Below are 27949 nucleotides of genomic sequence, written 5' to 3'. Positions count from 1 at the left end.
AAAAGGAACAGAAATGATGGAGTATCTGGATTATCACTAGAAAAATATACATACATGTTACAAGATCCTATCTAACCACTGATTTGTTTCCCTTCCCCATTTTATCATGAACATGTTTTGGACTACTTACCCAACATATCACTCTTCAGAAAAATCAGGCTCTACTGGCTTAAAAAGCTTGGGCATCTTTAAGCTGGAGGCAGAAGGGCCAACCACCTTGATCTTCTGATTAACTCCTCTTCTTGTATTTGCAGCGAACCTTGAAGCCAGTATTGTGGCCCCAAGATGCTGGATGTTTTCATTCTCTGTTGACAATCTTTCGGTACCATCATCCTCATAGTACAGATCCAGAACCTCATCATCATAGTCATTCTCTTGAATTGTAATTGGCATGTTATACAATCTCTCGTGCATCAACAGCTCCTTTGCTAGCTTTCTCTTCTTGAACCGTCTCCATGCAGCTTGTATAAAGCATGCTCCCCACGTCCTCCATTGATGTGAATAGTACCTGAAAGCATGCTGAAGCTTCTTGCTGTGCAGACGCTTAAACTGATTGGCTACAAACTTGAGGTCTTCAGCACAAAGTGCAAATGCTTCAACTTCACTAAGGGCTCGGACTGTTCGAGTAGAGGATGGCAGATTCAGGCTTGAGTTGGGCATTAGAGCCCAAGTCAGCAACTCTTCACCACAAAAATCACCAGGTCTGAGGGTTATAGAATTGAAGAATCCAGATCTTCCTCCATTGGTTGTGGAGCTCTCAAGTTGCCCTCTGATAATGAAGAGCATCTCATTAACTGGATCACCCTCACGAACAATATAGGTGTCTTCGGTACTCAAGGATGAGACTAGGCGCTCACATATAGCATCCAGGAGCTGATCATCCATTCGTGAGAAGAAAGGAACCTATAAAGTGGAAAGTAGGGTGTTAACCGGTAATTTTGGATCTATGCACACCAAAAAGTAGGGAACTATATTCAAGAAGGATTTTCCATTTTAACATCCATGTCCGGTGTTGCTGACGTTATGGTTAACATTTGCTTTTGGTTCAACTCTAAAGCTAGTATAGTTTTTCTTTTACTAGGGTAAATAAAAGACTTTAAAACTTATAGTAACACCACCCCCCCCCCCAAAAAAAAGAAGCCGTACACTAGTGCAAAGTTAATGCGAGGTAATCATCACAGCTGAGCAAGATACTATGGGTACATTTTAAATTTTTAATTACCAAATAGTCCTAAAAAGGATGACTGATGTAATCATTTTCCTCGGCAGATAATATTATCAACATAGATGGAAACCAGACAAAGACTTACACGGCGAACAAGAGCAAGACATAGATGCCTTTGAATTTCACGACGAAGGTCTAAAGGTAAAGATTGCAATATAGACTCTTCATCCACTCCTCTTGTGGCAAGCCATTTATACTGAACAAACCGGCGAACCCGCTCCTGAAGATCAAGAGGAAGTTGGCGATGCCTCATCCACTCTTCAGTGTCTCTTCGCTTTACTCTCCACTCTTCGATTCTCACCGTCATAGAAGCAAGATAGGTCTTCATAGAACAAAAACAAAGTATTGATAAAATAATCAAAATCATTCAGCTAATTATTTCCACTAAGTTCAATCAATTTATCATTGTACGGCTACTGATATTTAACAAATTAGAATAGTCAGACTTCCGGTATGACAGGTGACCAGAAGAACAGAGATCCAAACTTTTCTGCGATGAACATTCATATCTGCAGTAATATTTGATATGAATAGCAATAAAACTCAATCAGGAAATGCCAATTCCTTACAATTTAACATTTGGAAGTATGCTTATACGTAACAATTATTCAAAGTTAAAATATTATATGAACAGTTGCCTCAGAGCTTAAACAATTATATTACCATTAGTATCCAAGCATTATGTGAGTATGTGACTGATGTATGAACTCAAAACAACTGCTTCACAATTTTATTGGAAGGATCTTATGAAGAGAACAGTTGCCACAGAGCTTAAACAATTATATTACCATTAGTATCCAACCATTATGTGAGTATGTGACTGATGTATGAACTCAAAACAATTGCTTCACAATTTTATTGGAAGGATCTTATGAAGAACAAATAATCCCCATATACAATCAAAACTGAAAAAGACATCATTAACTATGGCTCCTAACTTGCACTAAATATATGAAGTCAGTTTTTAAAACTCATTGACGCAGGAAGACCATGAAAACAATTGTTTCCACACTGCTTTGCAGGAGAGTAGGAAATAACTTTTGGCACTTTTTCACAATCAACTTCCTGGTGACTGGATGATCTTGATGGTCACCAAAATAGAATATTATGCTCTAGAACTGCAACTGGTGCCTGGCCAATCTAAGGCCAACAAAAATTGAGTGGGGGCTGAGCTGAGTCAAGCTTGGCCTCAAAATTGGACAAGATGTTGGGTTTGGTACTAACTGATGGTGACTCTTCATTGGAGTTTAACTTGCATCCTACCACCATAGGAGTTCTCACTGGCATCCCCATCGTCTTCATTCATGCTCCTTGCAAGATTTCTTCAAACACTTCACATAAGAATCCATTCCTTGGAACCCCTTTGTAACCTAGGGTTCCAAAGAGAGAGAGAGAGACGAAGGAACAAGAAGATAACTCGACTCTCAAACCAACAAAGTGTCCTCTGATTCCAAGTTGAAAGTTAAAGAATGTAAAGAACAAGGAGAAAGATGGATGAAGAAGGTTGAAGAAGAAGAGAAGATGGTGGAATGTTGTGTTAGAGAGTTGTCTCTCCCACACCTATATTACTACACTAATAAGATGAAATAAATTACATACACCTACACCTCCCTAGGGAGGTAACAGGTAAAAAAGAGAAATTGCAATATAAGGCAACTACACAACAAATTAGTTCCTAAAGTACCCTTATTACATGAACTCTAACAAAAAGTACAAGGGAAAGCTTCCCTTGATATGTTTCAATTGTGGAGGCATTCGACTGTCGACGCATTGCCTCTAAGTGTCCTAAGAAGGGAAAAGTTTATGATTCAAAGGAGGAAGACCCCAAGGAAAGTAAAGATAGAAAAGGGAAGAAAAAGTTTGTGCAAAGGAGAAGAAACAACTTCAAGAAATTAAGTTTAATCTCAAAGAAGATCAACACCTCCTCAGAAGAATCATCAGATGAGGAAGAGTCGGATGATGAAGAATCTGAAACACTCTTTATTGTACTTGGTGATGTCAATTCACACGGTCAAGATGAAGAGTCTGATAAAGAGGAAGAACCTGAGGGTGAGTATGACCTTGAGGGAGAATTGTATTATGCTTTGATAGACCTCAAGGTGGAGAGGAAACAAAACAGAAAACTCCAAAGGCAACTTGAAGAATCAGAGAAGACAGTCAGTGAGATAAAATACATTATAGATGAGATGGAGAACATAGTTATGGATATCAACTCAAGTCTGTCCTTAAAGACAGATGAATGCACCAAGCTTGAGGAGGAACTTACAAGATTATAGGCTGAGCTTGAAGAGATACAGAGGATGAGTTACTTAGAGGCAGCTATGTCATCTCCACCAGTGACTGCATTGAGACCTAAGGGTAAGCAGTTGCCACTCAAGTGACTGAAGAGGAAACCCCATCTGAATCAGAAGGTACCATATTGGATGGGATTCTAAGCTTTCAGAGATCTCCACATGTAGATCTAGTCTTGGCTATGTGGAAGAAGGAACATCAGGAATTGTGAAGACCAAAGGTAACGAGATTGCAGGAAACCCAGGGTGGTTTGTTAAGGAGAAACAGAGGAGCTCACAGGCCAAGAAGACTGCTAAGAAGACAGTTGACAGAGATGGCTTCACTCCAGTTGACTATCAGAGGCACAGAGAGAATGTCAGAAATTCTTGGCAGAGAGTGTTTCAAAGGGTACTTCTATGGTTACAACAGTTATGGGCAGAGAGTGGCAGACTGCAGAAAGCAGGCAAGGCCTACAGTGTTTATTAGCAGGAACAGGTTTGCTCCTTCGGCAGATAACAGGGTGGGGAATGTTACAGGTGCTATAAGTTGGGGCACATTGAAAGAATTGCAGCACCATCCTTCTCAGATGCAGTCTAGGAAGACAGTTAGAAGAAATCACCACAGTAAGAGAACCAGTCACTGTAGCAGACAAGGCAGATTGGGTTGAGAAGAAAAATTAACCAAGCAGCAAGTACTTGATTGTACAGACAGCCTTCAAAGCACACAACAGGACTTCACCATGGAAACTTGATAGTAGGTGTTCCACTCACATGACAGGTGACAAACCTCCTCAGTGTGAGTCAGATTTGTGACAATGGCAGTGAGTTTCTACTTACAAAAGATAGTTGTGTAATAAAGAAGATAGAATGGGAGGACTGTGGCTCAAGGAACAAAGACTGCAGACAACTTATATGTGTTGACTGAGAATGTTGAGAACAGGTGCTTAATGAGTAGAGGACGAAAACTGGCTATGGCATAGGAGGTGGGGGCACATAAAAGAACCTAGCTAAGTTGAGGAAGAAGAAAGTTGTTAGGGATCTCCCTAGAATCAAGACCCCTACCAATCATTTATGTGCACCTTGTCAAAAGGGGAAACAAGCAATGGCAACTTACAAGCCAAAGGAGAACTACAGAAGCAAGCCCCTTGACTTGATTCACATAGATTTGTATGGTCCAATGAAAACTCAAGTAATAGGTGGAGAGAGGTACTTTATCTTATTTATAGATGAGTTCATCAGGAAGACTTGGGTCATGTTTCTCAAGGACAAGACAGAGGCTCTAGATTGTTTCAAGGAGTTCAAGAAGAGGGTTGAAATGAATCAGAGAGAACAATTAAATGCCTGAGGTCATATCAAGGCAAGGATTACCCATGGAACCTATTCTCAAAGTTCTGCAATGAGCATGGGATCCGAATCCAATACTCTGCAACAAGAACCAACCCCCCCCCCCCCAACAGAATGGAGTGGTCGAAAGAAAAAACAGGACAATTCAAGAGATGGCAAGGACTATGCTCTCTGAAAACAATGTTGCAAAGAGGTTTTAGAGAGGTGTCTACTCCTCAGTTTATATTCTGAACAGGTGTTTGATAAGGCCACATGAAACCAAAATTCTATATGAATTATGGTTTGGAAGGAGAGCCATAGTAAAGCATTTCAGAGTATTTGGGTCAAGGTGCTCATCAAGAGGAAAGAAGATAAACTAGGCAAATTTTATAAAAGATATGATGAAGGCATATTTTAGGTTATTCTTCAAAAAGTAAGGCCTACAGGTGCTACAACAAGAGACTGGTGAAGGTGATAGAAAGTTCAGATATAAAAGTTGATGAACAGAGGCCCTACTCAGGACCAGTAGAGCTAGAAGATAATGAACTTGAAGAGGTTGCAAAAGATGAAGATGTGGAAGTTGAGAAGCAGCCTGAGGTTGAAACAGATGGTGAAGAGACAGAGACAGAAGCAGAGAGATGTCATACCTAGGGATGAAAATTTGAAGAAGGATCATCCACCTCACCAAATTATTGGAGATCCTAAATCTAGTGTACAAACTAGGAGACACCTACTCATTTTTGTCTCAAGTTGAGCCAAATTTGTCATAGAAGCAAGCAAGGATGGGCATTAAGTTAAGATTGAGATTGAGAGTGTAAGTAGAAGAAGAAGAAGAAGAAGTTGAAGGAGGAAGAAGAAGAAGAAGAAGAAGAAGAGGAGAAGAACAAGGAGGAGAAAGAGTCTCGGTTGTAAGTTGTGTCTTGGGATTTCTCCCTCCACACCTATATTACTCAAATATGATGTCTTGACATATTACATCCAACCTCCCTAGGGAGGTAAAGGGTAAAAAGAAAGAAAAAGAAGAAATTACATAATAAGGAAACTAGTTAATATCTAGTTCCAGAAATACCCCTAGGACATGAGAACTAATAACTCTAACACTCCCCCTCAAGATGGAGAATAAATATCATGCATTCCCAGCTTACATAGAAGAGAGCCAAACTGAGGAAAGGCAAGGGCCTTGGTGAAGATGTCAGCTAGTTGATCACCAGTCTTAACAAAAGGAGTGCAAATACAGCCAGAGTCAATCTTCTCCTTGATGAAGTGTCGATCCACTTCAATGTGCTTGGTTCTGTCATGTTGTACAGGATTGTGGGCAATGCTGATGGCAGCCTTGTTATCACAGTAAAGCCTCATAGGACCTGCAGTGCCAAAACCCAATTCTTGAACAAGTCTTTTCAACTATATAAGTTCACACGCTCCATGAGCCATAGCTCTAAATTCTGCTTCGGCACTGGATCTAGCTACAACCGACTGTTTTTTGCTTCTCCATGTAACCAAGTTACCTCCCACAAAGGTACAATAACCGGAGGTAGACCTCCTGTTTGTAATGGAGCCAGCCCAATCAGCATCAGTAAAACCTTCCACTCTCAGGTGGTTGCGTCTGGCATACAACAAACCTTTCCCTGGGCATGATTTCAAATATCTCATAATACGATACACAGCATCTAAGTGACCACTCTTGGGGGCATGCATAAATTGGCTCACTACTCCCACTGCATAGGAGATATCTGGGCATGTCATAGAAAGGTAAATAAGCTTCCCAACTAGCCTCTGGTACTTTCCCGCATCAACAAGAGGAGAACCACAATCTTCTCCTAGTTTGTGATTCTGCTCAATAGGAGAACTTGCTGGTTTACTCCTAACATCCCTGTCTCTGTCAACAAATCAAGCACAAACTTTGACATATGTTGATTCCTTTCTTGGTCCTTGATACTTCAATGCCTAAGAAATACTTCAAGGGGCCCAGATCTTTGATTTCAAACTGTTTAGCCAAGTAGCTTTTCAGTTTATCTATCTCAGCCATATCATCTCCAGTGACTACAATATCATCAACATAAACAATGAGAGCTGTGATGGTACCATTGCCCGCTTGGTAAAGAGAGTGTGATCTGCTTGACTGGGAATATCCATTCGAAGAATAGCTTGTCGAAAGCGTTCAAACCATGCCTTTGGAGATTGTTTGAGCCCATATAGTGCCTTCTTGAGGAGGCACACCTTCCCTTCAGCTGAGGGTACTTTGAAGCCCGGTGGAGGTTGCATGTACACTTCCTCTTCCAAGTCACCATGAAGAAAGGCATTCTTCACATCTAACTGATATAGAGGCCAATCTTTATTGGCAGCCAGAGATAAAAGAACTATTATGGAGTTGTGCTTAGCTACTGGAGCAAATGTCTCCTGATAATCAATCCCATAGACCTGACTGTACCCTTTGGCTACTAACCTTGCTTTGTATCTTTCAACAGTACCATCGGATTTATACTTGATTGTATAGACCCATCTGCATCCAACAGGGACACGTCCCTTGGGAGGATCTTCCAACTGCCAAGTGTCATTCTTCTCAAGAGCCATCATCTCCTCAAACATAGCTTGTCTCCACTTTGGGTCAGACATAGCATCAGTAACATTCCTGGGAATAGAAGCTGTAGAGAGAGCAGTAATAAAGGCAATACTTGTAGAAAAAAGAGCATTATAGGAGACAAACTGGGCTATAGGATTAGTACAAGCTCTTTTCCCTTTTCTAACAGCAATAGGAAGCTCTAAATCAGATGGAGGAGAATGAGTGTCACCTGATTGAGGAGGATGCGGATCTGGATCCAAAGAGGACTCTTGGTAGATCTGCTTTTCTCTGTTATGCAAGCCTTCACCCTTTTTGTAGGTAATGTGGTAATCCTTCTCCTTACCAGAATCATTCTCAACTACCAATTCTGTATTCACACCTAATTGTGATTGATCACCCATATTACCCACATCCACAGTCTCCACAGTCTTGTGTGTTCCAATATCAAACATAAAAGGGGAGATAGGGAGAGGAGAGTGAAGATAATCAGCAACCTGTTCACTTCCACAATGCTCCCCCTGAAGAGGATGCTAAGAAGGAGCAAAGAAAGGAATAGATTCAAGGAAGGTGACATCCTTGGAGATAATGCACCGACGAGAAGAAGGGTAATAGCACTTGTAACCCTTAGTAGTAGAAGAATACCCAAGGAATAGACACTTGAGGGCTTTAGAGTCAAATTTAGTGCGAGCAAATTTGTTAACATGCACATAACAGACACAACCAAAGACTCTAGAAGGAAAAGAGAAAGCAAAAACCTTGGGAGATAAAATGTCCAAGGGAGATTTGAAATCAAGAAGCTTGGTTGGCATGCGGTTGATGAGAAAAGAAGCTGTGAGAAGGGCAGCAGACCAAAAGGTCTTGGGGACATTCATGCCAAACAAGAGACTGCGGGTGACCTCCAATAAATGGAGATTTTTTCGCTCAGCAACCCCATTTTGTTGGGGTGTGTCAACACACGCTAGCTGATGGATAATGCCATTATTAGAAAAGAAGGTTTGGAGGCCACCAAACATGTATTCACCCCCTTTATCGAACCGAACAATTTTGATCCGAGTATCAAACTGAGTAAGAATCATCTGATAAAAAGATTTTAAATGCATCACAAACATCACTCTTATGCTTCATGAGAACAGTCCAAGTACCACGAGAAAAATCATCAATAAATGACACAAAGTAACGATAGCCAAATAAGGAAGTAGTAGGAGAAGGTCCCCAAACATCCGTATGCACAATATGAAAGGGAACAGCAGTTCTATTACCATGATATGGATAAGAGGAACGACAATGTTTGGCAAACATACATGGTTCACATTGAAAAATATGAGAAGAAGCAACAGAAGAAAATAAGTGAGGCAATTGTTTCCTCATTACAACAAAAGATGGATGGCCAAGACGGCTGTGCCATAACATAACAGACTCCACAGAACTACTATCATCACGTCCACATACATAGGGTTGAGTTGTGGGCAAAAAAGGGTCAAAAAGATACAGGCCTTGTTCCTCACATCCACTACCAATAATCCTCTTCGTCACCAAATCCTAAAAAAGACAATGAGAAGGATAAAAGGTGACACAACAATTCAGAGATTTAGTCAAGTGACTCACAGATAAAAGATTAAGAGTAAGGTTAGGGACATGAAGGACAGAAGTAAGAGAAATAGACGGTGTAACAGGGATACTGCCCTTACCAGAGATAGAGGAAAGTGAACCATCGGCTACCCTAACCTTATCCTTACCAGAACAAATGGTATAGGAATCATAGTAACAGGACGTACCAGTCATGTGGTCAGTGGCACCAGAATCAATAACCCAAGACTGGGCTGCAGTAGAAGCTGAGGTGGAGACTTGTAAAGCTGAGGATGAGGAAGAACTGGCCACTGTGGATGCAGGAGATGTGCTCAGCTGTGACATAACCCTGCGAAACACCGCATCTACCAAAGTGGAGTCATCCTGTGGAGCATCTGTCTCAGTCATCACAAAATGTACTTTAACTCCCCCTCTACGGCCACCGCGACCACGAGTGCCAGGAGGGCGACCATGAAGAGACCAACACCTATCCTTGGTGTGTCCTGTCCTCCCACAATGATCACATTTAAACCTGTCGCGACCAACTCCACTAGCACCAATTAGCTCGACTACTCTTTCTTAAGTACGGTTAGGCCCTTGGCCTCTACCACCTCCACCGGTGTCTCAGAAGGAACTCATATTGAGGGCTGACCGCTCAAGAGATGGAACAGATGTTGGTGCCATAGTAGTACGTCGAGTTTCCTCACTCTGTAAGTAACTATAGACCTCACTAAGAGATGGAAAGGGAAACCTGCCTAAGATCTGAAGCCTAATTGGTTCATAGTCAGGATTCAAACCACCAAGTAAGGAGCAGACACGCTCTTTTTCAAGGGTCTGGTGTACTTTGGCTTCATCCTCTGGGTTAGTCCACTAGAGGTCCCTGTAGTGGTCATACTCCTCCAAAAGACCAAGAAAAGCATTGTAGTACTTAGAAATGGTCTTGTCACCTTGTTTCATTGAGTTAATTCTCTGGTGGAGCTGATAAACCTTGGCAGAGTCACCCACTCTGTCAAAGGTCAGGGCGACACTGTCCCAGATTGCCTTGGCAGTTTCTTTTCTTATAAATCTTCTCCCAATCTCGGGTTTCATGGAGAAGATTAACCAGGTCATCACTGTAGAGTTTTTTGTCTCCCATGTTCCATAGGTAGGTGAACTGGGCTCTGGGGCTTTAATGGCACCTGTAATATACCCAAGCTTCCCTTTGCTTCGAAGAGAAAGCTTCACAAAGTGTGACCAGTCCAAGTAATTAGTGCCATCAAGCTGCACAAAGGAGATCTGTAGATGGGTGTTCTCATAAACCAACCGAGGAGCTGTTGGAGTGGGCTGTGAATCAGCCGAACCAAGACCAAATGTTGATGAATCAACCATAGTATAAGGAAAGGAACACTTGACCATACACAAGGGTCCCAACAACAAGTGGGGAGTACACACTCAACCCAAGAAATGATTCCAACAACAGAAAAAAAAAAGAAATTCCAGCAGGAAGAAACATAGCATAAGCTGGAACAGCCTTTACCCACATACTTTCCAAGCAACAAAAACACTTAATACTATTGCAAGACTTCAGACAAGATGTCCATAATTATTTCTCAACTAAGAGAAGAGCCGACTGTACTCCAAGTACAAGAAAAAGAACCAAATATCAGTCTCAGCTTTACCTGGGCAGAAACAGAGGTCACACGAGAATGGGTCATGCTCCAAATAGCTTCATATCCATCAAGTGCAAGCATAAGGGGCATAAATAGGACTCAGAAACGATCTTAAAGAGCTACTCCATGATCCAAACACAGCCCGAGAGAAGGAGATACAAGACCTGCAACAAGAACCTGGCGGAAAACCTAGAAAAAGCTGGGTGAGCTCCAAAACTTCATCAGGGCTTCAAAGTAGCTCAAGAGGCAGCATCACTAACTTGAATAGGTTGAAAATAACCTATTTCAGACTCCTTCAACAACCAGTTTGCATAAGAGCCTCTTCCTTGGAATTCCTTATGTTCTTGGATTCCAAAGAGAGGAAAAAATAGGGAGAGGGAGATTGGATACGACTCTCAAAACCTGCGCTCTGATACCAAGTTAAGATTGAGATTGAGAGTGTAAGTAGAAGAAGAAGAAGAAGTTGAAGGAGGAAGAAGAAGAAGAAGAAGAGGAGAAGAACAAGGAGGAGAAAGAGTCTCGGTTGTAAGTTGTGTCTTGGGATTTCTCCCTCCACACCTATATTACTCAAATATGATGTCTTGACATATTACATCCAACCTCCCTAGGAAGGTAAAGGGTAAAAAGAAAGAAAAAGAAGAAATTACATAATAAGGAAACTAGTTAATATCTAGTTTCAGAAATACCCCTAGGACATGAGAACTAATAACTCTAACACATTAGGTCAAGGCCATGAATGAGGAGCTGAATCAAATAGAGAAGAAACACACATGGGAATTAGACCCAAGGCCAGCTGATAAAGATGTTATAGGCACCAAGTGGGTGCACAGGAAAAAAATGAATGAGGATGGTAAGGCTGTCAAGAACAAGGCCAGATTGGTGTGAAAAGGCTATGCCCAATTGGAACGGATAGACTTCGATGAGACATTTGTTCCAGTGGCAAGACTGGATTCCATCAAAATGTTCTTGGCATTGGCAATCTTCAAGGGTTTTAAGGTATACCAAATGGATGTTAAATCTGCTTTCCTAAATGGAAACCTAGAGGAAGAGGTGTATATTGAGCACCCAGATGGCTTTCAGCTTGGTGATAACCCAAGCATGGTGTGTAGATTGAAGAAAGCACTTTACACTTTATGGCTTGAAACAAGCTCCAAGAGCCTGGTACTGAAGACTGGACTCCGGAAAGGGATGGTGGATAGCAACCTGTATGTGATAACAGAGGACAACAGTCGGTTATTGTTACATATGTTGATGACGTTTTTTTTTTTTTCTCTCACTTCTTCATTTAACCAGTATTGCAGCTGAGGTTAGGCTCATTTGGATCTCCCTAGGGTGTTCTTTAACCCCCCCCATGGTCTTGCTCCATGATTTTATGAGTTGGTGCTCCACAACTCATTTTTTCCCTTGCTTTCAAGTTACCGCCAACCCCTGTTTTCCTCTGTTTTGCATGTGAAATGGGTCTATGATACTTTGGACTGCATGAAATGGGTTTTAGTTTCTTAGTTTCTAACATGGTATCAGAGCTAGGCAACCAGTGACTGATTCTCTCCAAGATTTGCAGTTTTGAGAATCGTTTCAAGGTTCTTTGATTTATGGAGAAACCCTAGTTCATACAAAGAAAAGAAGAACTAGGGTTTCCTACTTGTTTTATCCTTTTTTATTTATTTATCTGGAAATTTTTCTGCAGTTATGTTGTTGTTTATTCCTTTAATGAAGGTTGGAGAATGACAGCTGCTGCCTTCATGAAGACTACTGTTGCCCTATTTTTGAGAATGAGTCTGCCTGCTATTGGAGATCGAAGTTCTTCCATCTTTGTTGAAGAGTCGAATCTGCTACTCTGGAGATCAGTTTCTTTTTGTTAGGGATTGCAGCAGTTTGTTCTTTGGTTATAGATCGGACTTCAAATCTATTCAGATTTGAGAAGTTTTTCTACAGGTTTATATCCTGCTTATTCTTAGAGATTGATCCAAGTTTTATAGAAGGTTATTGCATCGATTCTGCCCAGAATTTTGAATCAGTTCTGTCCAGCATCTGGGAGATTGAACATTCGAGATTCTGCACACTGGTTCTCCTTTTTTTTGAAAATCGATCAAGTCTCTTCTTCTTCTGGAAATCGCAGCTTAGTTCTGCCCAAATCTTGAAGATTGAAGCCTTTCTTTTATTCCAAATCAGATCTGTTTTTTTCCCTACTTAAATCAGATCTGATCATTGGAGTTTGTTGATTGATTGAAGAAGGTTGAAGATTGATATGTTGCATTGCTTTTCTCCAAGTGCTGCTGCTATCGATTGATTTGTTTGCAATCGATTTGCTCCTGCTGTTGCATCTTGGAATCGATTTGTTAGTCTCTTGTTGGTTGAAGGAGAAGGTTGAAGAAGATAGCGATTTGTTCTTGGAGTTCAGCGAGGGTTGAAGAAGATTTCCGCAAGCTAACGTTTCCTGTTGGATGCGTGATTTCCACAAGATAAGGTTTCCAGATTATCGTCTCCATTATCGTGTTGCTGATTTCGGTAGTTTGAGTCTTCCGCTGGTTCCTGGATCCTCCCATTTCTGCTTTACCGTCTTTAGTGCCTTGTTAAAAGGGAGAAGAAGAATCCCTCATCAATCGTGGCATTATTTTCTCCTATTTATCCCTTATTCCGTGAGTTATCCCTGGTAACATGTTTTGTTTTTCCTTTTTTGTTCTGTTTGGGACTTACATACCCTTGCCCTCCACCCTTAATTCTGATCATATCCTTATTTTTCTTTTCATTCCAAAACTATCCTTCTCATTAATACATACATTCTCCTTACTTGTCTCTTGAGGTCCCAAGTAAATTACAATAATGCCATTCTCCTTAGAAATTCTGATTTATTACAATTTTGCCATTCCCCTCTTGTCCATTCCCCTTGCAATAATTCTAATACCCTTCATATCCCATACCTTTGGTATTTACCCATAACAGCTTTGGAAATTTCTGGTAAATTATAATTCCTTTTTTAACTACCCATAGCATCTTTGGAAAATTCTGAAAAATTACACTTTTTGCCATTATCCCTTACATCATCTCCATTACTTGTCCCCGTGTACTACTACACATGAGGGGGAGATTATGTACAATTCCATTGCAGACATTACAGAACATTTGTGTAAAATATTGAAGACCAGTCTTTTTTCCACCATTGCCAGTGGGTATCTTTAGTTATTGGGTTGTATTTGTCATGAAGGGGAGATTGAAGTATTGAAGATATTTTGGGATCTTATTTGTTTGCCAATTTGAGGATTGGATTTACAATTGGGTTGATTCAGGTTTTTTTCGATGTTTGCTACCCTATTTGTTTATCTTCAAGATTTTATGTCACTGTGAAGATCCGAGATTCATCACTGGACAGCTATTAAAGATCGATGAAAGCTGCCTTTTTTGGAAGATTGTGTCAGGCTTTTTTTCTGCCTTTGTTAAGATCGGTGCTTCTCTCTATTTTGATGAACGATTCTTCTCAGGCTTTGCAGAACAAATCTGTCCCGGTTTGTTGATCAAGTTTGTCCAAGTTTTGAAGATCAATTATCTCCAGTTCTTGAAGATTTAACTGTCCAGGATTATCTGGTAGCAATCCAAGTCCTAAATTATAAGTGGATACTTACTACCAGACACTGTTGTGGCAGTTTGGAAAGCTGCTTCGTCCTATTTCGTTCAAGTTGGGCATGTGTGCTTTCTATGCGCCAATTTGAGGGGGAGTGTTGGAATGTCTAGAGTGTGGTGCTTTATGGTGGTTGATTGGAGTTCTAGAGTTCTCTATGTGCTCACTGGAGTCTACGACTACTGTTCAAGACTGGTGTAGCATATTTTTTTTCTATTCTTGTAGGTCCAAGCTAGAGCCTTTGTTTTGATATCTGTATACTCCAGCTTGAGGGGGAGTGTTGAGAAGTGTACCACGATAAGGGGAGTATCCCTATTGTGGTTGAGTCCATTGTGGTTTCCTTTATTATTTTATGTCTTTTATTGGTAGGAGTTAGGAGTCAGTTTCCTATTTTAGACTAGATTTAGTTTCATTTTCCTGTTATGGTTGTAATGGTTTTATTATAAATAAGATACCTTAACAATCCTAACAAACCAGTTTCAGTCAATAAATCTAGGACATACTTCCTTTGGGAAAGAAAGATGCCCTTGGAAGATCTGGCAACTTCAATCCCAAGAAAGTACCTTAGTTTTTCTAGATCATTAATCTCAAACTCCTGTCCTAGAAAGTTCTTCTCTTTTCTCTTTTCTCTTTTCTCTGATACCATGTAGAAAACCTAGGACCTGTAACTAGTAACTTTAGAGAGGAGAAAAGAGAGAAGAGAAGATTGAAGAAGACTGTTGAGAGAACGCAAGCTTGGATGAATCAAATTCCATCCCAAGCCTTCTATTTATAATATTCAAAAGCTTGAAAGACAAGTAAACTTGGGAAACAAGTAAACAAAACAGATAAAATACCCAAAATACCCTTATGGGGTTACATATCTCAACACTCCCCCTCAAGTTGGTGCATAGATATCGTACATGCCCAACTTGACTAAACTAGGATGAAACAACTTCCCAAATTGTCGCAACAATTTCAAGCAGTAAGTACCCACTTGAAATGGAGTACTTGAATTTGACACATGGGCGAATGCATTATGCTCCCAATAAATCCTAGACAGTTAAATCTTCAATAACTGGAGATAAATCAGATAATTGATCTTCAAAACTCGGACAAACTTGATCAGCAAACCAGAACAGATTTGTTCTGTAATGCCTCAGAAGAATCGTTCTTTAAAATAGAGAGATGCACCAATCTTAATAAAAGCAGGAAAAAAAAAAAAAGGCAGACACAATCTTCCAAAAAAGGCAACTTTCATCGATCTTCAATAGCTGTTCAGTGATGAATCTCGGATCTTCACAGTGACATAAAATCTTCAAGATAAACAAATAGGGCAATAAACATCGAAAAAACCTAAATCAACCCAACAGTAAATCCAATCCTCAAATAGGCAACCAAATGAGATCCCAAAATATCTTCAATACTTTTTTTTTTTGTAGAATATCTTCAATACTTCAATCACCCCCTCACGGCAAATACAACCCAATAACTAAAGATACCCAATGGCAATGGTGAAAAAAACTGGTCTTCAATGTTTTGCACAAATGTTCTGCAATTTCTGCAAGTTCTGCAATGGAAATGTACATAATCTCCCCCTTACATGTAGTAGTACACGGGGACAAGTAATGGAGATGATGTAAGGGCTAATGGCAAAAAGTGTAATTTTTCAAAATTTTCCAAAGGTGTTATGGGTAATTAAAAAAAGGAAGGAAGGACAAATTATAATTTACCAAAAAATTCCAAAGGTGTTATGGGTAAATACCAAAGGTAAGGGATATGAAGAGAATTAGAATTATTACAAGGGGAATGGACAAGAGGGGAATGGCAGAATTGTAATAAATCAAAATTTCAAAGGAGAATGGCATTATCGTAATTTACTTGGGACCTCAAGAGACAAGTAAGGAGAATGTACATATTAATGAGAAAGATAGTTTTGCAATGAAAAGAAAACTAAGGATATTATCAGAATTAAGGTTGGAGGGCAAGGGTATATAAGTCCCAAACAGAACAAAAAAAGCAAAACAAAACACGTTACCCAGGATAACTCATGGAATAAGGGATAAATAGGAGAGAAAAATGCCACGATTGATGAGGGACTCTTCTTCTCCCTTTTAACAAGGCACCAAAGACGGTAAAGCAAAAATGGGAGGATCCAGGAAGTAGCAGAAGACTCAAACTACTGAAATCAACAACACGATGAAGGAGGCGATAATCTGGAAACCTTATCTCAAGGAAATCACGGATCCAACAGGAAATGTTAGCTCGCAAAAATCTTCTTCAACCCTCGCTGAACTCCAAGAACAAATCGCTGCCTTCTTCAACCTTCTCCTTCAACCAACAAGAAACTAACAAATCGATTCCAAAATGCAATTGCAAGAGCAAATCGATTGCAAAAAATCAAACGATAGCAGCAACAATAATGTTTAACGATAGCACAAAATAGCAATAAGTTGGATCCTCTTCAAGAATCAATCGATAGCAGCAGCATTCAAGAAGAACACCTTCAATCAACTCCAGCAAACGACAGCAACAATAGAATGATAGCTCTATAACGAAAGCAGGTTTTTCAGCAGCAACTACAGCCCAGAAACGAGGTTCTTCAGCCCAGATGCAACTTTCTTCAATCGATCAAAGAAACTTCTGAGATGGAAACTCCTGCAGAGCAGAATCGAACAGCAAACTCCAATGATCAGATCTGATTTAAGTAGGAAAAAAAAAACAGATCTAATTTGGAATAAAAGCAAGGCTTCAATCTTCAAGACTTGGGCAAATAAATCTGCGATTTCCAGAAGAAGAAGAGACTTGATCGATCTTCAAAAAGGAAGAACCAGTGTGCAAAATCTCCGATCTATAACCAAAGAACAAACTGCTGCAATCCCGAATTAACAAATAGAAACTGATCTCCAATAGAAGGCAGACTCAATCTCAAAACCAGGGCACCAGTAGTTTTCATGAAGGCAGCAGTTGTCGATCTCCAACCTTCATTGAAAGAAAAAAAAACAGCAACATAACTGCAGAAAATATTCCAGAACTGGAAACCGCAAGCCTTCAATGTATAACCACACAATTTCCAAATAAATAAATAAACAAGGATGAAATGAGCAGGAAACCCTAGTTCTTCTTTTCTTTCTATGAACTAGGGTTTCTCCATAACTTGGAGAACCTTGAAACGACTCTCAAAACTGCGAATTTTGGAGAGAATCAGTCACTGGTTAAAACAGCTTTGATACCATGTAGAAAACCTAGGACTTGTAACCAGTAACTTTAGAGAGGAGAAAAGAGAGAAGAGAAGATGGAAGAAGACTGTTGAGAGAACACAAGCTTGGATGAATCGAACTCCATCCTAAGCTATAACATTCGAAAGCTTGAAAGACAATAAAACTTGGGAAACAAGTAAACAAAATAGATAAAATGCCCAAAATACCCGTATCAGATTACATATCCCAACAAGACACCTATTTATGCAAACCTTGGTATACAGACACTTATTTATGCCAGAAACCAGGACAGATACTTATTTATGCCTAATATCATTTAAGTAAATTTATATTTCATTTACTTAAGTTATTATTCATAAATAAGCAAATACCCCCTATTTGAATCCAATAAAAATAATTAAAAAATCAAATTCCAAAAGGATAAAAAGTCAACCCCCCAGTTCAAGGAAAAAAATTGGATTTTCGACAGTAGGCGCAATTTTCAACTTTTTAATGTTGGGGTTTTTCTCAAATCTAAAAATTCTATAAATCTTAATATGGTAAAACATTGCTAAAAACCAAAAGTGAACAAATCCAAGATTGCTTAAGTCTAATTTATATTGAAAAAGTTACGTACCGGTCAAACTTAATTTGGTGTGCGTGAATGCTGTCAAAATCGCTCTGAATGAAAATATTTTTTTGGGAATCAAAACAAATGAATATTTTACCGCACTTTTGGTTTTTAGCAATGTTTTACCATATTAAGATTTATGGAATTTTTTAAATCAGAAAAAAGCCCCAACATTAAAAAGTTGAAAATTGCACCTACCGTCGAAAATCCAATTTTGTTCTTGAACTGGGGGGTTGGCATTTTATCCTTTTGGAATTTTATTTTTTAAGTATTTTTATTGGATTCAAATAGGGGGTATTTGCTTATTTATGAATAATATCTTAAGTAAATCATTTACTTAAATGATATTAGGCATAAATAAGTATATGTCCTAGTTTCTTGCATAAGTGTGTATCTTGGTTTCCCACTAAGTGAAACTCCTATTTGGACTTTGAATTTTCAAAATCTGATAGTGTCATCATTGTGTTTAAACGGCCCAAATTAGGTTGTATACCAACTTTCATGACCAAACTATGTCTAAAACCCACCAAAACCAACCATCGAGTTGAAAAAAAAAATACCCCTACTCGTCGAGATCTCGACGAGATAACGACCCAACTCACTATTTGGCCAGGTCAAAACTTGTACTCGAGACGAGTTCTTGATCTATGCATAACAGATGGAGTTTGTGAGCTCTTGTGGTTGATTCGATTAGTGCAAGAACTGGGATTAAATATAGCTCATAATCGAGTTCAATACGACTGCACAAAACACGTTGAAGTTGATCATCACTTCATAAAGGAGAAGAATGATTCTGGTTGTATTTGTACTCCGTTTGTAAAGACTAGGGATCAACTAGTTCATATGCTGATAAAAGGAATCAATTCTCAACCATTTCATACTCTAGGCAAGTGGGGCATGCAGGACATCTATTCCCAAGCTTGAAGGGGAGTGTTGGAATAGTAATGTGTAAGGGTACATATAGAATTGTATTTATGAGTAGCTTATGGGAGAATACATTTGTAAGTGAGGGAAAATTTGGAAAATTAGTTTCAGTACATTAATAACATTATGGAGAAGGAACCACGTTGATTCAATTCACTATTCTCTCACTATCGTGACCTGTAACCTACTATTAACTAAACCAGAAAGGACTGGAATATTGAACTATCTATTCATCCAGCTGTTTGAGAAGCTGGCCGATTTTATTGTCTTGCCCCACTACAAAATTCTAGGGCATATTTTTTGAATCGTAGGAGTGTTGATGCAAGCAGAGTTACAAATCTTGTCGAATGGGCTTAATTAAGTCTACATTCACAAGTCCAAAATGTTACACGTGTTATGAGCTTAGGGTTTGGGAGTTTTTTTGTAAAGGGCCAATACTATAAAAGCCCAAATATGGGGGATTTGACAATTTTGACTTCCTATACAGGGTAAGGTGTTAGATTACTTTCTATTTTGGTTTTCTAGAAGTTTTAGGTAAGTTTTAAATGTGTTAATACTTGGGGAAGGGGTTAATTAGTTGAAATTTTTCTAATTTCAGGATAGGGTTTCCAGCGTATAAATATGGAATCTTATTAACAATGTAAAGCATTATGTGAATGCCACTGTGTTGGTTTACCGTGAAGAATAGGCCTTCTCCAATGCATTTGATGGGCAAACCTTTGTGAGTTCGATGGGAAACCTACATAGTCAGTTCATGGGGAACTGATCGTTGATCATCTTCTTTAAATTCTTCTTTTGCAATTCAGAATTGCCTCTGATTTATTTAATTCAAGATTTTATTGTTGACCTAATTAGGGTTCTTACTTCTTAGAACCCTAGGCTGCCATTATGCAGTTACAGTCACAGCTTGCAACCTCTGTTTTGTCTTTGAAACCCAATTCAATTTCTAAAAATTGTCTCATCTTAATTTCCATCAGTTTCATCAATTATTTCCATTGATAAAATATTTGATCCTCCCTCCTAAGTCTGTGTACAAATTTTGACTGAAAACAAGATCTGGCCTTGTCACATGTTCTAAGACAGCAAAGGTTTCCATCTTTTACAGCTATGTTATTGGGCTTTTTATTGATTATTCAATTCAAGCTTCACCCAATTCTGGATTGATTTTCAGTCCCCATCCCCATAGGAAGTTGAACCTTGTTCCTAGTCTTAAGAATATGGAACTAAATCCCGGTTGAACTTGACCGAAATCTCTGAGTTGTCTCGGTTTTGGGCCTGGCCGAAACGAAACCATGGTCGAAACCTCGAAACGAGATCCAGCACGTCTCAGTTTTGGGCCTGATCGAAACCAGGTCCGAAAATCGAGATCTCGATCCTTGCTTATGAGACAGGGAATTCTGGACTTTTTATTGGTACTGGGTACCCTGCTCTATTATCACATCTTACATGTCAACTCAGCAGTCAGTATCCATAATTGCCAAGCAACCCAGTAGTGAAGCAATGAGAAAAACCATAAATATCAAGCATTTTTATACTTACAATCAAGAAAATTGTCCAAAAGGCCTCACCAATATTTAAAAAAAGGATACCTGCATGTTTCCAATCAAGTGGGAGAACAGAACTAGACCCACAATGCATATTAGAATGCAAAATGATGTCTCACCAATATATGTGCTCGAATCCAAGTTTTGCCCATATGAACTACAAAGCAATAAATAAAAACATAAGAACAAAATAAACTCCTGTGAGCACATTCCGGAATTGGGAAAGATCTAAAAAATTTATCATAAACAAAATCAAGGCAACCAGTGTAATTTTGTAATTTTATTCTAGAAAAGAATTACCACATTACCAATACTAAAAGGTCACATTGATAACCAGAAGATAATGAAAATAACAGCAAGCAAAGTACCATCCTTCAAGGGGACACATCATAAGCAAAGTTCTATTAGGAGTCAACCGACAGTGTAGTTATTATTAAGCATCAATAGGCAAGCAGTGAGCACACACCATAGTTTAGTTATTATTTGACAATTTATATTACTTTTCTGCCCCTACTTGTTTACCTCCTTAATTGGACTCGAAACTTCAATTTATTTATGAAAATTGCCTTTGTTTTTTGAGCCGTTCATCACTTGGATGGACCCATAATGACCCTATTGCTGCTATGAAATTGTTTCTATACTATTGCGAGACATCAAGTACATCATCAAAAATATCCAGCATCATAATCTCCTTCATCTAGAGGGTAAGGATGCAAACCATCATCTTCTTCAGTTGTTTCTTCCTTTTCAGCAACAGCAATAGGCTTTCTTCGATGGGGGCAGTCCTTGGCATAATGTCCCATGTCCTAGCAGTGGAAACACCGGACTTTGCCTGTACTAACCATAGGTGCCTTGCCTTTGTTGTCAACCCGTGGGGGAGGGGCAGGACATGAAGGTCCAGCAGTAGAAGAGCCGGGAGTAAAAGGTTTGGATGCTGGAAAATTTTTCTTGCCGTCGACAGCGGGAGTATCAAACAGTTTACCGGGAGGTGCCAATAGCTCTTCAGCTTTAAGAGCTTTCTCAAAGTAGTCCCTTACATTAAACACATCGGCAACACCAACGGCCTTGTTGATATCATACCTTAAACCCAAACGGAAACGTGACAATACCTGAATCTCATTCTCTCTAATGCCGGTACGAGAAGAGAGTGACTGAAATCTTTGCATGTATTCAGCCACTGGCATGTTCGGGTATTCAGCTGATCTTACAATTGTGCCCTAAAATGCCTGGTCAGATATTTCTTCCTCAACTCATGCTTCATCTCAGCCCATGTAGTAAGTGCATTACCATCATACTCCATGTCACCCTCAGTAGTTATCCACCATTCACGGGCAGAACCCACTAGCTTGGTACATGCTAGTTTTATTTTTCTATCTTTAGCTAAATCAAACAAATCAAAGTAATCATCCAATGCAGCTAACCAATCATAAAATAACTGGGCTTCATGGTTGCCATTGAATTCCTTTAATTCCATCTTTGACTTTCTGCACATCATTATATCTTCAACGAGGAGCACCATTATCAGCATTAAAGTAAGACCAAATATGGACTTCAAAACTCATATGGTTCTCTGGAGTTCTCTGTCGATCTCTATCTTCTCTGTCGTCTCTATACCTGTCCTCTTTATATCTGTCTTCTCTATATCTGTCTTCTCTATGACTATCCCTGTCATCCCTGTATCTGTCCCTGTCTTCCCTGTCTCTTCGATCAGGTCGATGGACTTGGGATTGCACTTGATATCTGTCCTCTTCCATGGGCAAATTGTTATCTCTGACAGGAGTAACCTGTCGTTGCTCAATGAGTTGCAGCCTATCATTAATAGTCCTCTGTTCAGCGGACATAACCTTATGTTGAGCCTGTAACTGTTGCAGCATCTCAAGAACTTTTGTCATAGGGTCGGTGGAGGCTGATGGTAAGGGCTGACCATGCTCATCCATGGCTCTGATACAAGTTAATGTAGTCCTAGATTGGTTAGGGACAAATTAGGAACCAGTACAAAAGGACCCGCTATGAACAGGCAGTCCGATAGGGGCAGAATAGGGATTTAGGTCAAAATTAGAATTAGGGTTAGGGTAGGGTTTGAGGTGATGGTTATGCTAGGCAGGTGTAGGGGAGTCTATCAGTGCAGGTCCAGTGATGGTTTGATAAGCAGAAGTGTGAAAATTAGAATGGCAGCAAGTTAGGGTTTCGGGTTTCGGGTTTTTGAAAAGAGTGAAGTGAGGGGATCTAGGGTTTAGAGGTGGAATTTGGGTAAGGGCTTCAGGTCGAGTTCTCCACGTGTAGAGAGGGTCACTTGGCCAAGGTTTGAAGATCTGATGATGGCTGGATAGTGCTGGACAGAAATGTAGGGTTTTCAGGTTAACGGGGAGTGGTGGTTAGAGAATTGGATGGGAGCAGAAGTGTGGATCGAGTGGAGGGGCTTGGCTGGGGATGCTGTGGTTTGAATTTGGAGTCAAACTGATAGAGGGTTAGGTCTGGGCAGAATTTAGAATGTGGGAAACAGTAAAAACCAAAAGGGGAAATTAGGGGTGGGTTGTAGAGGATGAGAAGAAGTAAGGGCATGGGGATTGCTGTCACAATTACTTGCAGTGGCAGGGAACAATCGGCAGCAGCAGAACTTGAAAAAAAATAGCAGCTTGAACAGGAGACTAGAAGGAGAGCTTGTACGAACCACCTGGGCTTCACACCGCAAGGTGTCGATTGGATCACACAGCAATCCCACCTGCTTTGATCAAACACAAAGCAATCTTCACAGTGGAAGAGAAGCAGCAGCTTGCACAAGCGATTTAATTTCAAAAAGTGGAGAGTAATGAGCTCCAAGATTTCTATTGATATAAAAAGGGCTTAAAGCCTTACACCTATTCAGCGTAGGAGTCTAAAATACCCCTAGCCGACTTAAACTAATCCACACTCCTAAATAAATCATGGGAGTGTGGAGTGGACCCAAAAAAAAAAGAAAATTACATAATATAAAAAGGGGGTGACTCAAGACACTTAAATTGAATCACTGGATCAACCAGGTTGGGCCGGTTCAATTTAAAAACATAAAAACTAAGTATAGGTACACTACTACTACTACTAATAATTCTACTTGGGCAGCAGCTTCTTGTTCTTCTTCTTCTTGCGGATGTAGTGCTTCAGCTCTGCATCAGGTTTTGTTAATCTAACATCATCCTACTGTTGACCTGAATTTGACCACATCCATTAAGGCCAACTTTTGACCTTATTATTGACCTACCTCTGTTTTAGGGTTACTTGTGATCCTTAAAATTACTTTCTTTAATCCCTTAAGGCTTTTCTATGTTCTCTCTCTGCAAACATGTTCACCAAAATTAAGTTAATTGACAAAACAAAAAGGTATTACAACAAAGAGCAACAAGTCAACAACTAATAAAGAATAGGAAAGTAATGTCAGGTTATTACCTCAAGTTAAAGGTATAAACGAAATAGTCAACCCATTGTACAAAGAGCAACAGAATATGAATGTCACTACCTCAAGTTAAAAGCAAATGTGAAATAGTCAACCTAGTCAGTCAACTAAGAACTTATTATTAGTCACCTCCTAGTCAGTTAGTTGATCCATTAGGCAACACAGTCACATTAGTACCTAACACCTATATCAGTATATGTATGAAAGGACTAGTCATTAACAAGTGAAAAAACATTATCAATCACTGCTGTAAGAACTACATTCAAGAATCATTAAGTCAACAACACTCAAAACCATCCCCCTCCCCCTTTAAATTTAGAAACTGAATACTTTATGCTAAAGAAAATATACCTTAAATTTTTCAAACCCCACCAAAGGCAATATAAATACCTCTCCAAAAACCTTGATTGAACAACATCATTGGTTAAAGCATCAGAAAATATTCCATACTTAAACTGGATATTACTATTTGAAATATCGCATCTAGCGACAACACGAGTTATATTCAGCCAAGTTTTTCGATCCTCCTCTTCTAAACTTCTACAATCCAGAAAAACAGGATTACAGGGAACTAGCATGGCAGTCTCCTCTTTCTGACACTCTGATCTCCAGCAGGTATGCTGTCGTTCAATGGACAATACATACCACGAAGCTCCTAGAACCTGCAGAGCAGCAGAACAGATAAATAATTAGGTGTAATGGCAGCAAGGATCTCAATGACAATAATGCTTCGATTATGAAATATACCCCTCCATTTCAAGGAACAATCATGTCAATTACATAATGCATGCCTTGACTATTAGTGAATGAGCACTATAACGTACTCAGTAATGTAAGAGAGGGGATCCTTCCAGTGGTTGGTCTTTTAATGTTTACCAATTGACATTTGAGAAACTGATGAGGCCATCAAGTGTAAACAAAGGGGGCTATCACATATGTGTTTACATGATCCTCGTGAAATTTTCAGATCTGTTGTTCATAATGGAAATATTTATGCCCTTTTTTTGTCAACAACCATGAGTTTACAAGCAAAAATGGGAGATTGAATACATACATGACTGGCCAGCATATAGAGGAGAAGATTGTATGCAGCTCCTACCCAAGCAGTGTTAGCAACAACCCCAGTATTTTTAATGATCCGACGATTCAAAGGGAAAATGAGAAATAATCTAGGGACATACTGAAGGAGAACAATCAGAGAGAGTGTGTTGTTAGCATGATCAGTAGAGGATTGCCTGATTGCTGGCAGAATAAACCAGATGACCATCTGCAAAACAAAAAATCAATAGAAGATTTAGCTTTAAAAGAGGCAGATAGCACTGACACCAATTATGTCAAAACAAAATGGTTGGAAATTTCCAAAAAATAATAGTTTAGCACTTCAATGAAATAATAATCTGCATTTCACAGTGTTTGACATATTTTAGGTTGCACTAAACAACAAGTTCCACCAAATGCAGCCCCACTTAAGCAACGGAGCCAACTTTAACAAAATTAGTTTTGATTTCTTCTTTTAGCATGGTAAGCCAAATGATGTCACCAAGATGGAAAACTGAATTAGAAAATGATTCGATTCAACTACGCCATTTTTCCAACTATGAGGCAGACAATGAATATGTTACTTTTTTTTGTGAATTATATGACACTCCTGAGTCTCACAAGTTTGTGGTCTAAGAGTCTACAGTCCAGAGAGCACCCATGCAGCCCATACCAGGTCACAGTCTCCAGAAAGGACCAGCACCTTGACAAGCCCATATGCACAGCAGAGAGACCATGAACACAAATTTTCAGTAAGCCTCACAAATTAACAATAGTAGTTCATTTTCCTTTTACCACTCACCACATTACTATGAGTACAGCAATTAGCCAATTAAGTCTAGCATGTTGCTACATAACAATTTTGTGAAACGCATCATTAATTGCATCATCAATGTGTTGATTGTTTTTGTGGTATTATAATTATTCTCCTTTCCACGTGCTTTTTCCATCTTGTTGGAAATGAAACCCTAGTAAAGTCATTGCATGAATCAAACCATCATATTCTTTCCTTATTGATTTTATATTCCCAAGCAAGTACTCATCAAGTATCATCACACCAAATAGTTGCAAGGATACAATCTCTTTGTATACTAAATAATTTAAATTGTACTAGCTGATTCATGGTTTAGGTAAAAATGTAGTTACTTCTGTAGTCTCTACATAAATAGTACTCTCCCTATATAAAAATATGCACCATTTTCCTCTAACTGTTACCAAGATAGGTAAAACCTAATCAGATGGTTCTCAAAGTGAAAAGTAGGAGAAACAAGAAGAGGGGGGAAGCAGAGTACAAGGATAACAACTACTTGAAGATTGAGATAAATTGTAAATCAATAATCTCAATTCATTCTTGCTTGCAATAAACCAGCCATGAAATTAGAAATTTTCTAAAATAAATTTGGCGCAAGAGTGAACCACCGAAACTACAATAGGAAAAAGGATGTAGTTATTCCATGGTATAAGACAACAAACAAAGTACTATTTTTAGTAAGCAGTCTCACATAGCTCCAGATAAACATATCACATGCAACAGTACCTTTTTTAAATGTTTATAGAGTTATAGGTAACACCTGGGTTTGCTTTCAGCAAGGGGTTTTCTTGTTTTTTCACTCAGAACTGACGGTTTTCAATATTATGTCAAAATAAACAATCAAGTACCGTCTCAAACTGATATTTCATTTCAGTATCATATGTCAAAATAAACAATCAAGAACCGCATCAAGGTGTTTTAAAAGAATTTTAAAATTTGCCATTACTTTGCAGCAGAAGCATGTCCTTGACCTGCTTCACCGTCCCATTTCATGGAGAAGGAAATTAATAATACAAAATAATTCTTCTCGACTTAGCCTCCAAATGTTGGCAACAAATATGAAGAGATAAATGAATAGCGCACGACAATTAGACTCTTGGAATGAAATATGACTTCTAGGTATGAAATGGCTTTACCTGCGGAAGGGGGAGTGTTGCCGCAAGATCAATCACAAAATCCGACTTCAAGTACCGTAATGCAATCTCCCGTGGATCCATGACAAGCTCGCCCCTTCCAAAAATCCTAGAACTAGGAGCAACGAATGCTGTCCGAAACTTCAAAACCATATGCACGAGATAGAAAAGATCGGCCACCGAGCGGAAAAACGTTACGGTGATTCCCAAATTCAAGTCCATACTCAAGCAAGCGGGACCTCCAACATTGGGAAGATAGAAATAGATGGGGTCGAGGAAGAGAGCAATCAGACAGGATACAAGGAAGACATGGTTCCAACTCGTGATGATCTTGCCACCTGGATCCAAAATTTGATACTGCCATGGCGTCTTTTGATCGGAGATCGGCTGAGAAATTCGCCTGAAAGGGCGGAAAGTCGGCGCCGGAGAAGGATCCCCGCTATTCATCTTCCATGGCGCAGACGGATTTTCCCAATCCTACGATACCCTGCGACCGAGAGGACACCATGCAGCAGTAGTATGGAATGGAAAGAGAAAACCAAAACCGAGAAGACAAACAAAAGAAAAACCAAAAAGGTAAAAGTTGAGCAACAGGAGGAGATGGAGAAAGGTCCGAAGAGAAGTGAGGTTGGGATTAGGGTTGGGATTCCATTCTGTGCGAGATTCGCGGGAAACCAGAGAAGCCGCAGAGATTTCGGGGTGGCCATGGCCGTAACGCCGCTAGCAGTAAGAAACCAAACGCGCGTAATCAGAATTTAGCGTTGGGGCCTTTGGAGGGAGGGGGGTTTCTCAACTTTTGAAATGTGGATGTAGGCGGGTAACGTTGCGGACATGGTTTTAGGTGTCGGCTCAGTATCGGCTGTATCAGGTGATTTGTATCGGTATTCACTGACACATTTGATACTGCCTGTACCGAACAGTACAACAATGGTAAATTTTTTTTAAACAAAATGAAAAAAGGAAAAAGATACCTGCCTGGGCCTCTGAGTCTGCATACGCATGCTGGCCAATGTATGTGTAGGGACAAGCTTCGTTTTGGGTAGGATTTTC

At 39.5% G+C, this 27949-nt stretch overlaps 1 protein-coding gene across 1 annotated transcript; it reads right to left on the bottom strand.

The window, feature by feature from the left end:
• Position 1: 1 nt before the first annotated feature.
• Positions 2 to 27658, bottom strand: LOC122670497 (cyclic nucleotide-gated ion channel 18-like). The gene is made up of 6 exons (XM_043867399.1): positions 26903 to 27658; positions 24972 to 25184; positions 24269 to 24579; positions 20533 to 20644; positions 1311 to 1547; positions 2 to 903 (listed from the first exon to the last, which is right to left on the bottom strand). The coding sequence occupies exons 1-6, from the start codon at positions 27344 to 27346 to the stop codon at positions 139 to 141; spliced, it is 2082 nt and encodes a 693-aa protein (XP_043723334.1). The 5' UTR covers positions 27347 to 27658; the 3' UTR covers positions 2 to 138.
• Between the last annotated feature and the right edge of the window lie 291 nt (positions 27659 to 27949).

This window comes from Telopea speciosissima, chromosome 8, assembly GCF_018873765.1.
Source record: "Telopea speciosissima isolate NSW1024214 ecotype Mountain lineage chromosome 8, Tspe_v1, whole genome shotgun sequence".
Classification (NCBI taxonomy): Eukaryota; Viridiplantae; Streptophyta; class Magnoliopsida; order Proteales; family Proteaceae; genus Telopea; species Telopea speciosissima.
This window is presented reverse-complemented; position numbering and strand designations above follow the sequence as displayed.